The sequence below is a fragment of the Elephas maximus genome, chromosome 2, assembly GCF_024166365.1.
Source record: "Elephas maximus indicus isolate mEleMax1 chromosome 2, mEleMax1 primary haplotype, whole genome shotgun sequence".
Classification (NCBI taxonomy): domain Eukaryota; kingdom Metazoa; phylum Chordata; class Mammalia; order Proboscidea; family Elephantidae; genus Elephas; species Elephas maximus.
The window spans coordinates 46,762,081-46,777,338 of record NC_064820.1 but is presented as its reverse complement, the minus strand read 5'-3'; the positions used below and the strand labels follow the sequence as shown (position 1 = coordinate 46,777,338).

The 15,258-nt window shown below is 42.9% G+C and overlaps 1 protein-coding gene across 1 annotated transcript; it reads right to left on the bottom strand.

Annotated features, from left to right (window-relative positions):
- Nucleotides 1-1,420: 1,420 nt before the first annotated feature.
- On the bottom strand, nucleotides 1,421-14,843 carry PTGER4 (prostaglandin E receptor 4). The gene is made up of 3 exons (XM_049862810.1): nucleotides 13,860-14,843; nucleotides 12,498-13,419; nucleotides 1,421-3,379 (listed from the first exon to the last, which is right to left on the bottom strand). The coding sequence occupies exons 2-3, from the start codon at nucleotides 13,374-13,376 to the stop codon at nucleotides 2,789-2,791; spliced, it is 1,470 nt and encodes a 489-aa protein (XP_049718767.1). The 5' UTR covers nucleotides 13,377-13,419; nucleotides 13,860-14,843; the 3' UTR covers nucleotides 1,421-2,788.
- Nucleotides 14,844-15,258: the final 415 nt, after the last annotated feature.

The following is a 15,258-nucleotide window of genomic DNA, read 5'->3' as shown; positions in this document are numbered from 1 at the left end:
TGATCATATGATTTTTCTCCTTTGTTCTGTTAATATGGTGGATTATATTTATTTTCAAGTGTTAAAACAACTTTGCATCTCTGGGATAAGCTCTACTTAGTTGTGTGTGTAATATCCCTTTTCTGTTTTGCTTGATCCAATTTGGTAATATTTTATTAAGGATTTTTGTGATTATATTCATGAGGAATGTTGGTCTACAATTTTCTTGTACTAGCTTTGTCTGGTTTTGGGATCAGGGTAATGCAGACTTCATGAAAAAGTTAGGAAGTGTATTCACCTGCTGTATTTTCTGAGAGCGTTTATGTAGGTTTGGTATTTCTTTCTGAATTCACAAGTGAAGTCATCTAGGCCTGGAGTTTCCTTTTGATATGGTTTTTAATTACAAATTCCTTTTTTAAAATAGCTAGAGTGTTGTTAGCTGCCCTCAAGTCTATCCCAACTCATGGTGACCCCATGTGTAGATAATGTCAATTATATCACATTTTGGGTATCACACAAAACATTATGATAGTACAGTTAACTCAGAATCCAAAAAATGTCCAATTATTGCAACTGTTGATACGTTTCTTAGTCTTTTAAATATATAGGTTCTCTCTCCTTTTTCTTTTTTTTTTTAAGAAAGTGCTTGACTGCTAACCAGAAGGTCGATGGTTCGAACCTACTAGCTGCTCTGTGGGAGAGAGATATGGCAGTGTGCTTCCATAAAGATTACAGTCTTGGAAACCTTATTGGGCAGTTCTATTCTGTGGTAGAGGGTTACTATGAGTTGGAATCCACTCAATGACAATGGGTTTCGTTTTGGGGTCATTTGTTCTTTTAGAACTTCCCACATTTTCTATTTTGCTTATTATATCCCCCTGATGTCCCTATATTTCTTGTAAATTGGTACTTTGATCTAGGAGTTTGATCAAATTCATTCAATTTTTTGGCAAGAGTAAGTCATGGGTGTCCTTGAGTACTTCCACCAGGAGTTACAAATGTCTGTCTCTTTCCCTTTGTAATGCCAGTAGGCATTGATTATCATGGACTGCAGACCTAATGGGACAGTGGTTGTCAGTTGAGGGAGAGATGGCAGAAAAGGAGCATCTGGCCCAAACTTCTAAAATGTTCTATTTGACCATGCTAACCAGTGCCTAAGAAGAAAGAGAAAATGTTAAGACAAATGATAAAATGGTACCAACTGCAGTATCTGCGTGAACAGTTAAAAAATAATGAACATCCCTAGCACACAAAGCTTGATTTCTAAACCCATTCTCTACTAAGTGAATCCAGGGCTTTGTACTATTCTTGTAACTTTTCTTTAAATTTGAAATTATTTTAAAATAAAACAGTTAAAAAAAAATCCAATTTAAAAGGATAAAGAAGATGACCTGAAGGAAACAAAAATGGCACAAGTTTTCCAATACTGAAGATACAGAACTCGGATTGAGTGTATTTATTTATTGTAATCTCCAAAATAATTTCAGTTGGAACAACTGCTGCTTAAAACCATGTCAATATCAGGCTCAGAATTTAATTACAACCAACCAAGCAATTCACAAAAACACTTTAAGCAACAAAACATGCTTAATATTTTTTGACAAAGGTCTTTCAAATATGTGCACAGCATGATGGGGTAGCACACAAAACGGTTACAAGGTGACTCTTTAAGTGCCCAAGTTAAATGCACCCTTCGTGTTGATGAACTCTTATGACATATGTGGAAGGCTACTTTAACCAGTCCTTCCACATTTCAAAATAAAGTTCATAATGGCAGAGCTTGCCTTGCACTTAAATTTTAAAGTATATTTCTAGGTCATTCCTTAGGAAAATAAAACCATGCACACTTTTTTGGGGAAAACAAGCTGCTTAGACTTTTTATATTATACACTTCAATTATGGGTTATTTATTAAAGTCTTTTTTGATTTATGTTACATTTTTAAAAGTACCAGGTAGTGGGACAAAGCTAGAAAAGATTGACCAGAATATTAGGTTCGCCCGAAATCAGAGTTTTCTGGGTAAATCAAGGTAGCCTCACTAAAAATGTCTCAATGTGTATAATACATAGCTTGGAAAAAACTTCAAAAATTTGGACTGTATTTTTCATGTCTTAAATAATATTTGTCTTTATTCCTTTGATAGTTCTAAACTCTTAAAAAACTCATATCTATTTTATAGATATCAATCTCACTGAGTTCTCAACACCTTGGCCTGAACTTGCTTATGAAAAAAAATATCTAACATCTGCAACTTGAGCTGGTTATACTGGGAGGAGAGGGGTTACCATATTTTATTATACCTTGTATTAAAAATAAACCTTCTCATAGAGAAGAAAATACTTTAAATACCTTAAATCATATTTACAACAATAAAAATTCACATTTTCATGCTTTAGTGATATTTAAATCATCCATAAGGTAGTCCTCATAGTTTATTGGAATAGAGCCCTTCTAATACCTGGCCCGCTGTTGTGTGCCAGATATAAAGCTCCTGATGTTATGAAAACAGCAAAATTTCTGCCATCCTCCTATCCAGTAGAAAAACTGAGGGTAGATCTTCCCAGTTGGTGACTTGTGACAGCGATCCTGTGTCACAGAGATGTGGCAGCCAATATGCTTCAGTCCTTGGGACACATGGGAATCAACTTGTTTGTCTGAAAAGTGCTCAAAAGCCAAGATGTTGTCTTATATGACTCGTAGGATGAAACTAGCCCTTTGAGCACAGATAAATGCTACACTTCATGTACATGTCTATTGCACGGGATTTTATATGGTTCCAGAAACAGTGCTGTATTTTCTTCCTTACCTACTATATACACTTTTCTGATAAGCTCAGTGTTTCACTGGGAAATGTGACTTGCAGGGAGTTCCCCTTGGGGGCAGACCCAGCCCTGCTGCTCCCACCAACCTCATCCACCAGTAAGACACTCTCTGAGTCCTGCCCCTGGGAGGAGTCTGAGGTCTCTGATATTCGCAAAGTCCTTAGTGAGGTGGTGTCTGTTTGGGCCGTGCCCATGCCAGGCACACCTGGAAGCAAATTCCTGCCTCCAAGACCATTTTCGCTTAGTTCTGAGAGGTAAAGGAGGGTCTGAGATGTGCTGCTGATCTCCTTCAGCTCCCGGGAGAGGAAGGAGCGAGAGTGGCTGGACATGGCAGATGATGTCCGCCTACTGTCTGAGCAGTGTTGGCCCGAGCGGTCTCTACGGGCCCCACCGATGCGGCAAAAGAGGCATTTGATCTTCTCTACCACTTTACTCAGCACCGTCTTCCGCAGGAGGATGTATATCCAGGGGTCCAGGATGGGGTTCACCGCAGCAATTCGGATGGCCTGCAAATCTGGGTTTTTGCTGACTTCTTCCTCCAAATTCGGCTGATACAACTGGTTGACGAACACCCGTACCTGCGCGAATGAGATTGCACATTTAAGATTTTATCTTTAACCAACTAGGAACACGTTTAAACGGGATGTCTAACTTAGCAATATTAGGTAGCTATCCTCTTTTCTGGTACTAAGTGCCAAGAAAAGAGCAGCCTACACAATAAACCTCAGAAAAACCAGTGATTTTGCAACTAGATTTATGTGTTGAGTTAGCACAACTTTAAGGAGCCCTGGTGACACAATAGTTAAGTGCTCAGCTGCTAACTGAAAAATCAGCCTTGGAACCCACCACTGGCTCCAAGGGAGAGAAGACCTGGCGATCTGCTCCCATAAAGATTACAGCCTAGGAAACCCTATGGGTGGGGGAGTTCTACTCTGTCGGAATCGACTTGATGACACACAGCACAACTTGAAATGTTTCAGTAACTCTCATGTATATCTTCCATAGATCAAAGATGGTATCACAAAAATGCAATCTATGTGTGCATAGGTAATGTATGCATAAAGGCTTCCATTTCTGTGAGAGCTTTACAATTCTTATAATTTTAACGAAATATGTATATATATATTTCACACAGCCATTGCTTTCCCTTATTCCAGCTGCCATTGTATATATTTTAAATGAAACTCATTTTATAAGTCAAATAACCAACTAATCAATACAGAAAAGCCTAGTGATCCCCCTTTAAAAAAAAAAAAAAAGGATATAGAAAGAATATACTGGAAACTTTTAAACCAACATCTAAAGATCTAATCATCCAAAATAACCAGAGAATGGTTTTTATTTTCTCTAAAATGCAAGTGTTTGTTCCCCAGTTATAATAATCATTTGATTTTATCAATTCTTCCTCCAACCAAATGCCTTTTCCAATCCATTTCTTTTGACTGTGTTTCTCACCTGGATTATTGCATCAGCCACCAAACTAGCCCTCCCATCTCCAATTCCTCTCCTCTCCAAGCCATCCTCCAGAAAATTATTTCTAAAATAGTCTGATTATGCTACTTAGCTACTATACCTTCAATGGCTGCTTGCTGCTTGCCAACCATAGTTTTGCTTGTCTCTTAGAACGGGGCTCAAATGCCTCTCAGTGAACCCATCCTGAAACTCCAACTAGAATCAATCTCTCGTCTGTGCTCACTTGAGCCAGTAAGTAGCCAAGTACTAAGACAGACCCGTAGAAATGACAACTCAGCGAAATTTGTGAGCTGTTTAGGGCAGGAGCCAGCTATGGCAAAAGCAAGTATGGCAGGTATGGCATAAATGAAATAAACGTTAGAAGACCCTAGTGACCTCTTTGCTATTTTGGAGTCTTATTTTTGGCCGTTAAAAAAAAATGCTCTTAGTTTATTTGCTCACATTCTTTCATGCATTTAATGACTTAGCAGTTAGTAAGCACTTTAAGGTGGGATAGCCATTGTAATAGATTCCGGGGACAAAAAGTTACATTAGATATCCTAAAGCCCTCGCAGACAGAGTGTAACATATGGCCTGGAAGACAGGAAAGTAGATCAACTGTTACTGCAGGGTAATTAAATGAAATGGAGTGGTATATACAGGGGGGCGCAGCTAATTCAGATGTGGAGTGGAGGACATCAGAAGACATTTCCTGGAGGGGAAGAAGCTTGCCCTGAGCTTTGATGGATGACTGGAAGTCTGCTAAAATTGGAAGGACATAACATTTCTGATAGTGGTAACTCCGTGTGCAAAATTATGGAAGAATGAAATAGGCGAACATCTGGCAACGTCAAATGAATTTGTGTAAATCAAAGGAAGACTATCATTTGATTCTTAGTAGAGGGAAAAAACCCCAAAAAACTCCTTGCCATTGAGTCAATTCCGACTCATAGCGACCCTATAGACAGAGTAGAATTGCCCCATAGGATTTCCAAGGAGCGGCTGGTGGATTCAAACTGGTTAGCAGTCAAACGCTTAACCATTGCACCACCAGGGTTCCATCAGAGGAGGAAGCACTTGTTAAATGTATACTCTCAAATTTACTCTTAAAAGTATTATTATTATTTTGCCTAGGTCTTCTAATTCCAATGGGATCATTTACATGAAAACTCATCTGTGATTCATAGAGAAGATACTGGTTTTAAGATACTTGCCATCTGTCTGTGCCTTTATTATGATAGGTAAGAAGAAGTAAAAGATGAGTCTCACAGCTAAGGAGGATACGTAAGCACCATAAAATGGAGAAAGAAGAACTCACAAAATTAACTCAGGGCAAATATTCCTAACTTTAGCAAGACTTGAGGGCATCACTACCGTACCATACAGTATGATAATATTCATGGTGTATGAATCACCAAGAAAAGGTTCAATTTTATTTTTTTGTTCTCTCTTTGAAAAGCCAAGGATGTGTAAGAAGATATTTTAGAAAGATTTACAGTTTGGATAAAAGAAAGGTTAAAACATTTAAAGAAATAAATTTAATGAATATGGAAAATTCAACTTATTGAAAATTACTTCTGGATGATACTGGATCAATGAGGTATAAATGTATTTCTATTTCTTCTTTAACTGGAATTGAGACCTTAATCAGCTATGGGTCCATAATCCTTTATCAACAAATTTTTGTTGTTGCTGTTTATTCATTTTGCTTTGTTTTGGGAACTCATTTATTTGCAAAACCCAATCAAAACTTGTTTTGGCAACAGAACAACTGAACAGACTTTGAGTGAGGCTATTTACTGTCTTTATTTATTCCACTTAGTGTAAATATTCCTGTTTTGCACCTGTCTCAGTTCTGATAGGGTATTACATATTATATATACCCATTGCCACTGAGTCGAACTGCCTCATGGTTTTTTTGGGTATGGCAGGGTCAGACTTGAGACTTCATGCCTCTAGGTGGCAGTGTTGCTCCACTTGGAAGTTTTTGGTACCACAGGCCCTCCCTAAGCAGCCTTTCTCACAGCCATCTCCAAGACACTCTTAGAGCGCAAAATTTTGCTTAAGTCTGAACTTCCCATTTCTGAGATTTTACATTGAATTGTTTTGTTGCTTGCTCTTTCTTCCACCACAGCCTCGAAGAAAACACGGTTATTACTGAAAGGAGGGAAATTTTTTGAACAGTTAAAATAGATATAAAAAGAATGAAATTTGTAGCTATTAAGGAATGTATTAGGAGTTAGCATGGTATTTTTAAATTTCTGTGACCTTTTAGGAAAGTCAGCATGTTTGTTAAAAAAAAAAGCAAAAACTATTAATGAGGTTTTTATAACAAAGGTGATGAGAGTCAAGGAAAGAATCATCTCCCTGCTTCCCTTCACTCACAGCAGGACGTCTCTTTGATTACTGTAGAAGAGCTTGAAAGGAAGCTGTATTAAAGTATGCTCTATTTGAGAGTCCCCTGGGGCCCTGGTGGCGAAGTGGTTAAGCATCTGGCTGCTAACCGAAAGGTCGGCAGTTCAAATCCACCAGTCACTCCTTGGAAACCCTATGGGGCAGTTCTACTCTGTCCTCTAGGGTCACTATGAGTTGGAATCGACTCGACAGCAAAACAGGTTTGGATTTTTTTTTGGTATGGGGGGAGGAAGCTTACAGTTAGTGGAAGTCACTGAACCTGGTCACTGGATGCTGTTTCAGTAAAGGGGAGCTCAAGGGGTAATAAAAGGATGAGTCTTTTAAACAAAATTCAAAATTTAGGTAAATGTATTCTCAAAGGTTGGTAAAATTATTTGAAAATAATCAATGCCGATGCCAATGAGTTTTTCTTTCTAACGTATTCTCTATGGAGATTTAGTTCAAGTAGAGAAAGAAAGGGCAAAACATGAACCAAAACTCCATGTATTTCATAATGTTTGACAAAAATATAGCAACCTCTGCTGCACTTCGAAGGCTACTTGCTGGTCTCCCCAAAGGGGAGAACCAGATTAAGATGGGAATATCCAAAGCAGCATTTCCATGTCACGTGGGTAGGTGAAAGCGATTTTTGGGAATTCCTGTCTGACAGGCCCTATGTCCTACACAGAATAAACATATTCAGGCAGTGTTCAGTGTGCGAAGAGTGTACTGCTAATAAAATAGAACCTCTGAGTCAGGGGGAAAATACCTCAAAAGCATTCACTGAACACAAACAACATAAAACATATGTTGTTAGGTGCCATCGAATCGGTTCCAACTCATAGCGATCCCATGTAAAACATACATACTCTGCCAATTTAAAGAGTTATAGTCTATTTCTTAGTAGCTGCAGATTTGTACATATGGCTTATCACTAATAATGGTGTACATTATAGTATTACAAACTTCCTAAGAATGATTAGAGATTAGACTTCAGGAACATAAAAGGCAGAGCATTGGAACATAGAGGAAATATGATGAATTCAAAACAAGGTGTGGTGAGAGAAAAGCTTTAAGGGAGGCTGTATGTTATCCCTGGGTGGTACAAATGGTTAATGTGCTCAGCTGCTAACCGAAAGGATAGAGGTTCACGTCCACCCAGAAGCACCTTGGAAGAAAAGCCTGGCAATCAGCCATTGAAAACCCTCTGAAGCACAGTTCTACTCTGACGAACACAGGGTCACCGTGAGCTGGCGTCAACTTGATGGCAACTGGTATATCTTGTAGGGGGTAAAATTCCAAACCCTGGAATCAAATAGACCTCCGTTCAAATTCTGACTCTGCTTCTTAAAATTCATGTACAAATTGTGAAAGTGCTTAGTGCAGTGTTCAGCACATAATGTATATGTTGCCTGTCGTTTCTATTTCTGTAACCCATCGTATGTGGAAACTTGGCCTCCATGCAATACATCAGTAATTTGAAAACCACAGCATAGAGGTAACTTTAGGGTATGGCTAATGACACGGTATCAAAAACACGTACTTCCTGCTTCAGAAAAACCTGTTGGCAGGGAAAGTCTAACTGAAGAAGAATGTTGAGATCTTGATTTGACACATTTAGTAATTAACTCTCAAAGTCATAGTGCTTTCCAATAAATGACAAGATCCTGTAACTGGATTTGGGCGGGTGTGCTACTTGTTCTGTTTCAAGCACGTAAAAGGTATTATCTGTGTGTGCTGAGTTATGTAGTGCTTTGTGAAGAGTCCAAAATTGACACAGCTGTTACTGGAAGTTCTTAACACTTCTTTGTAGTCACACACACACACACACACACACACACACACACACACACACACACACACACACACACACAAGCTTTAGGTAAAAGGTTAGTAGAAAGAGAACTTGACTAGGTGAGAATGTAAAAGAGCTTGGTTCTTGTTCCTTCCAGTTCACTAACCGACCATTTACTACAGCCAAGTTATTGAATGTAGGGAGAGTATCTACATCAAAATTTATTTCTAAAGTATTTCTTTTTTTAAACTCTAACTTTCAGCGTTCTAATAGGTGACTACAAGGATCACTTCAGCTCTGGGGAAATAAATCTTTTTAGTAGATGTTCACTAAACCCAAGGCTTGACAGGCCAGCAAAGCATGGTGAAAAGAGCCTTAGACTATGAGTCACTCACAGTCACCCAGTAAGTTGCAGAATGAATCAAATTCTTCATCCGCAGCTGAGGAAACTGAGGTGTGCAGAGACGGGGAAAACACCGACCTGCCCTGCTTTCTCCCTAGGGCTTTTTCTAGAATCAAATGGGATGCCTGATGTGGAAATGCCTTACTTTTACGTGTCACTCTGTAGTCTTCAGAGTATGTACTATCAGGTCTGCAATTTCGAGCTATGACAAAACATCGCTTCTACGAATTGCTATTTTTTTTAATTTAGCCAATTCTATTAAAAAATAATCAAATACTTCTCGTTGTGCTATGATAGTACTCAAGGTTATGGCATTCATCTTGTACCTATAAACGTGATTTTTACTGATCTGAAATCCTCTCAGTTGTGTTTTATGACTGCTTCCAGTTTGTCTACAGTAAACAAAAGAGTACCTATTTACAAAGTTTTCATCTGCCTTTGTAAACCTTTGCTGACCTGATGCTGATGAAGGCTCTATAGAGACAGCTAGTTTATAACAAGCAATCAAATAAACACAGGAAGCTATCTTCCTAAGGACATACGTTTTACCCAAACAAGGCCCAAAATTAATCAAACTGGCCATTCTGCCCCTTATAGAGATAAATACTTCCTACTTTAGAGTAAGTAGAAAGAAAAGAAACAAGCAACAAATACAGCCTTGGCTTGCCTGTGCATGGGGGAAAATGCCTTTCCAAGTCCTACAGTGTAACTGTTTAGCCCTGAGGCAACAGATTTGATTAGAGTCATTATCTTAACATTCATAACTGCAAAATTAGGCACCAGAAGTGGATCTAGCTACAGTATTAAACACTATGAGCTTGTGAAGCTGTCTTGCTTGCATCTTTCTAAAGCATACAATCCTTTTTATCTGTCTGAAGTGTAGACTTTTCCATTTCTTCAGCTTCTCCTGTATTTTAAAAACACCCAAGACTGAATATAAATAGAAGAATGGCCTAAATGCAATAACCACCTCCCCACTAAATCTTGCCAATACAATGCTTCTTATTATACTTGTACTGTCTGTTTATTGATTATGACTCTCTTCAGAGAATTTTACAGGTTTAGCACAGTTCCTTATAGCCACAAGTAATTTCCCAACCTTTCTCAAATTTCCATTCCCTTAGCTCTATTTATGAGACATACGTATTCTGGATAAAAAATTAAAGTTTACTTTTTATACTAAACCCAGTCATCCTCCAAGATTCACTGTAGTCTTTTTTTTTTTTTTTTCCTGGTGCGCAAAGCTCTATACCAAAATTTTGCTGCTTTTCAGTGGCTGCTCCACTTTCCTGACATATTATGTCAAGCTCTCCGAGACTCCAAATAAACTATATTTGCTTTCTCAGCCTTTCCGAAGTATTTGAAATGACTGGAAGGGTTTGAGTTTCCTCAGATATTAGCAACTCATGATTTGATAAAGTTAAACTAGACACTTTACATCTTCCCTGGAAGTGAAAAGAAACCCTGGTGGCATAGTAGTTAAGGGCTACAGCTGCTAACCAAAAGGCTGGCAGTTCGAATCCACCGGCGCTCCTTGGAAACTCTATGGGGTAGTTCTAATCTGCCCCGTAGGGTTGCTGTGAGTTGGAATTGACTTGACCGCAACCAGTTTGGTGGAAGTGAAAATAGGTCCAACTGCTTTCAATGTTAGGTAGTTCATAAGCTTTAATCTCCTTACAATATGACTAAGAGAAACATGAAATAACAACAACAACAACAAAAAACTATAAAATAAGCTAAGGAAGACAACAGTTGTGGCTAAAATTCTTCTGTGATTCAGTAATGCTGAGTTATGGGTGGGTGCAGAGTGTAATGACTAATTTACAACTAAATTGATTCTAAAATTAGATTATTGGTAACCAAGACTAAAGGCTAAAAACTGAAGCTACTACTACCTGTATGGTTGCATATCTCTTACAAAGGCATGAAAATGCTTTACTAACGCGATTATGTCTTAGCTGAGCTGGTTTCAGTTTTCAGGATGAAATGACCTAGCATCTACTATACGTATTGCACTATATATTGAGTGGATGGCATTTTTTCTTAGTTAAGATGTGGTTAATTTGCAAATGACGCATATAGCTCCTATAATTTCTTGTCTCCAGCTCCTCAAATAATTTCAAAGGCTTTGTGATAAATAGCCATGTACCTTAGGGCCAGGTCTACCACTGCAGCTCTTAAGATGAATGAAGCTGTTTCTGTCACTTGAGAAAGCTGGAAGAAAACACGTCACCTGTGACTTTGCGATAATCAGTAGCTCCCCATGCTTACCTCCAACCACAACATTTAAAAAGTATGTGCGTGTCGCTAACCTTCTAACTCTAATTCCTCAGTTGCTTAACGTGGATGTTCTGTAAATAACCACCACTCACCTTGTCATTTACTGTTCCATAAAATATAAGGCAGAGGCCAGAGAACCAGGGACTCAGCATGAGCTGTTTCTTTCAAAATCTCACTTTACTCTGAGTTGCCATGAGAGACAGTAAAATACGTTTATGCAGCTGAAGTATGAGTTAACTCTCTAAATCACACTGAGTCCTGGAACAGTTTAAAGGCTTTTCTGGCCAATTATATTTACTTCTGTTTATACAAATTGGCAAGAAACTACTGTATGCTGGCTCCCAGCCACCTCTAAGTTCCTTCCATTTTCAGTAGCTTTTCTCATAGATGTAGTGTTTTTAAAATAAAGATAGCTGGGTAGTGTTAATAAGAAAAAGAAAGGAATAATAGTTCATTTCATTTATTTTTTCTTGCTCCTAATTAGCACAAAACTACCAACTCAGAAAGTCATCTCTGAATTTCCAGGAATTCAGTGTTTGGAAAGACCAATAACTCCATACTAACTGCTTTCAAGAGAAACTCTAAATTATTAAGTTCATCTGCTCACCTGCTCCTGGTACATTCCAGTTTAATCATACACAGTGTAGCCAACCAGGTAGCTTTTGAGGCTTTTTGCTAATAATATTTGAAAAATTAATCCAAAGGCAATTTGAAAGGTGTTGTCCTAAAAAATGAAGTGGGCCAAAATGCAAACGGGAGGAAGGCCAAAATTAAAAGTTCTAAGAGGGAGTCATCATGTAATCTTACATGTGTAGGTATTGGAGTCCGATGGGCGCAAGATTCATCACGAGGCATAGGGCTTTGATTTGGTAATAAATACAACCACTTCTAAACGTCAGTTTCTCTAAAATGGCACTATACCTAGATTACCAGCCATCTAAAATCTCTCCTAGCTCTAAAATTCTAACTTCCTACATAAATCCAAACTCCCCAAACCCACTCTCCAAAGAAACTGTATACACGACAGAGACAGCCACCCACCCTGACACTTCAGGCCTGTTGTTTGTTCACAGTGTGGAAGAGGGACAGTCACATTACTGTGCTTTCCCCTCCACATCTGACAGAAGGCGGTGTTTCCCGGAGGGCTCAAGGCCAATGTCAGGCAGCAAGGGGTTGGGGCTGCCCCCGGGGAGAAAGGAAACCCCCTTCCGCTTCAAATGCACCTGTCTCGGTAGGGGCAGCGTGTAATGGGGGTCGTGCCTGCTCTGAGAAGCTGGGTGGAGGAGACAAGTTCACTGCCAAGGGATCAGAGGGGAAGGAGCGAACAGGAGAGAGGTGGATGTGGGATAAGGCCCCATATCGGGCCACTCACCACGAGCGGGATGGAGCAGATGAGCACGACCACGGAGGTGGCAATGAGTAAGATGACCATCTGGATCTCAGCGCCCGCGATGCGGCGGAAGCTCCGGCGGCGGCGAAAGTCGCTCAGGCGCTGCAGGGCTGGGGAGGAGGCGGCCGGGTGACCTCGGCAGGCTGCCGACTCCACGGCTGCGCCGGCCGTCGCGTGGTGCTGCTCGGTGCCCAGCGAGGTGCGGCGCATGAACTGGCGGTGCATACGGAGCAGCGCGCCACAGACAAGCACGTTGCAGAGCACAGTGACCAGGATGAGGAAGGAGCTGAAGCCCGCGTACATGTAAGAGAAGGCGGCGTGCGCCGTAACGTTGGTGGTCCAGTCGATGAAGCACCAGGTGTCTGGGTACTGCAGCCGCGAGCTGCCGAGGCCCATGTTGGGCAGCGCGCAGAAGATCACGTTGGACACATAGACGGCAAAGAGCGTGAGGCCGGCCAGCCGCTTGTCCACATAGTGGCTGTAGAAGTAGGCGTGGTTGATGGCCAGGTAGCGCTCGATGCTCATGGCGCAGATGATGCTGAGGCCCGAGAGGCCGAAGAAGAGCAGGATGAAGGTGCTGTACTCGCACAGCGCCTCACCCCCGGGCCACTGGCCCTTCATGTACGTGGCGATGGTCACTGGGCTCACCAGCAACGTGCCCAGCAGGTCGGTGACGGCCAGCCCGCATACGAGCGTGTAGAAGGTCGTTTCCTTTTGCTCCTTGCGCGACTTGCACAGCACCACGATGGCTACCAGGTTGCCCACCACTCCGAAGATGAACATCACCGCCGGAATGGTCACTGGGTTGCTCGGACGGTCGGGGATAAAGGAGGCAGACGCATTGGCGACGGAGGTGGACATGGTGGTGGCCGGTGGTGCGCAGCCCTGCGGTGGGAGGCTGGGTCTAAGAATGGTAGGAGAGACAAAGGCGCGGTGAGCAGAAATGACCACTTGGAAGGCGTTAGAGCCGGCCCCAAGAAGCAAATACGCTGATGAGACACGGGAAACAATCTGAGTCTACGTTGTAAATTGTAGTCACTTAACAACTGCGGCTACCAAAATCTCCAGGCTCCCGATACGTCCTGCAAAAAGCACCACTCAACTGACATTAATATTTATAAGCTGATGCTGCCATTCCCTCCTCCTCCCCAACCCAATTCGCTCCACTGCCAAGATGAACAAGACCCATCTCACGGGAAAAGTGGCTCGCTATTGCTATTCCTGACAGAACTTAATAAAATTCTCATTGAAAACAAGTTACGGAAGACAAGTTGGAGAGCGCGCTTTCTCCCCCTGACTAACCCGGAGGGCGTTCTCCGCCCGGCGCCCCCAGCCCCATCTCACCTGTGGTGTCGGTGGCAGCCCTGTGGGTCCCCAGGGTCACCCCTCAGATGTCCTGGACACGCCTCCAACCAGCCCCTCAGCCTCTCCCCGCTGAGTCCGGAGCTTGCCAAGCCTTTGCCTTCTCAGAATCAAGTCTCAGTGGCTGCTAATTTTCCGGAACTGGGTTCAGAATGGCCAGCTTGCAAAAATTTGGAGAACCAAGGCGGGTAGTGGGATGCCTCAGTGAAGGCCGGTTTTGGATTTCTTGTTTGATTTTCCTCCAAAGATAAGCCCCAGCTTTGTGGAGCCCGCAGGTGTCCGCTCAGGTGTGGGGCCGCGCGCGCAGGTGACACCGAGCCTCTGTCCCCGCTCCCGGCCGCCCTCCTCTTCAGCTGCGGGCAGCACGGACGGCTACCTGGGTTGGCGGCTTCCTGGGTTGACGGCTACCTGGGTTGACCGCTGCCGCTGCGGTCGCTCCTGGTGCCCTGGGGGAGGCTCGGGGTCCGCTCAGCCTGGGGCTGTAACCTGCGGCCGATCATCTTCTTCCTCTCGGACTGCGGGGCTGCGAGCTCCGCTCTCGCCCTTCCAGCCACTGTGCAAACTTTTTTCCAGCTTCAAGTTTCCCTGGCGGAGGCGGAGACTGGCGGCGTGCGGCCCGGGCGCCCATTGGCCGGACTGGAAAGGGCGGGGCGCGCCTGGACCGCCGGTAGCCAGGGGCCGCCGCTCAGGCAGGAAGCGAGGAGGGGGGGCAGCCAGAGGAAGGCAAGGCTAAAGGCTGGGTAGTCCCGCAGGGGTCCGGGGGTTGCTGCAGCTGCGTTTCCCGCTGGTGGTGCGCTGAGGCCGCCACCGGCGGGGCCCCAGGAAGCCCTGGTGCTCTCCCGACACCTTGTTGGCCTTCTTTCTACTGCCCATCGGTCGGATTAGCCCTGAAAGCAGTCCCCATATCTGCTAATTCTCGCACCTTCGGCCGCGGGTTGCAACATTCGGGTTTTGGGAAGGGTGGGCAACTGCTTTAAGACGCTAGCTTGGAGCACCTGGCAAGAGGGTGGTGAAGTGTGTGTATGGGCGTGCGCGCGCGCGCGTGTCCCCGGGTCAGACTTGGGTGCGCGCAGCGGATGTAGGGGGGGTGAATGGATGGGTGGGTACTTGGGTGGGGAAACAACGAAGAATCCAACCTCTCACCATAAAAGGAGTTAGCTGGCAGTGCCCGGTCACGTGGCAGAGCCCGGCGGCTGTGAAGAGAGATGGCCCGCCCTCGCGACATGGCAGAGTTGGTGAGGGCTGCCTGTTTGTCCCTCTAACCGCAGAGACCTTTCTCCTCTTTTGGAGAACTTTTCCCTGAAAGGACGGGTAGACTGAGCCACGTGGTTTGGGCTGTGGCCTTGTTGTATTCTTGTTAGACACCTTTACGAATCCCTTG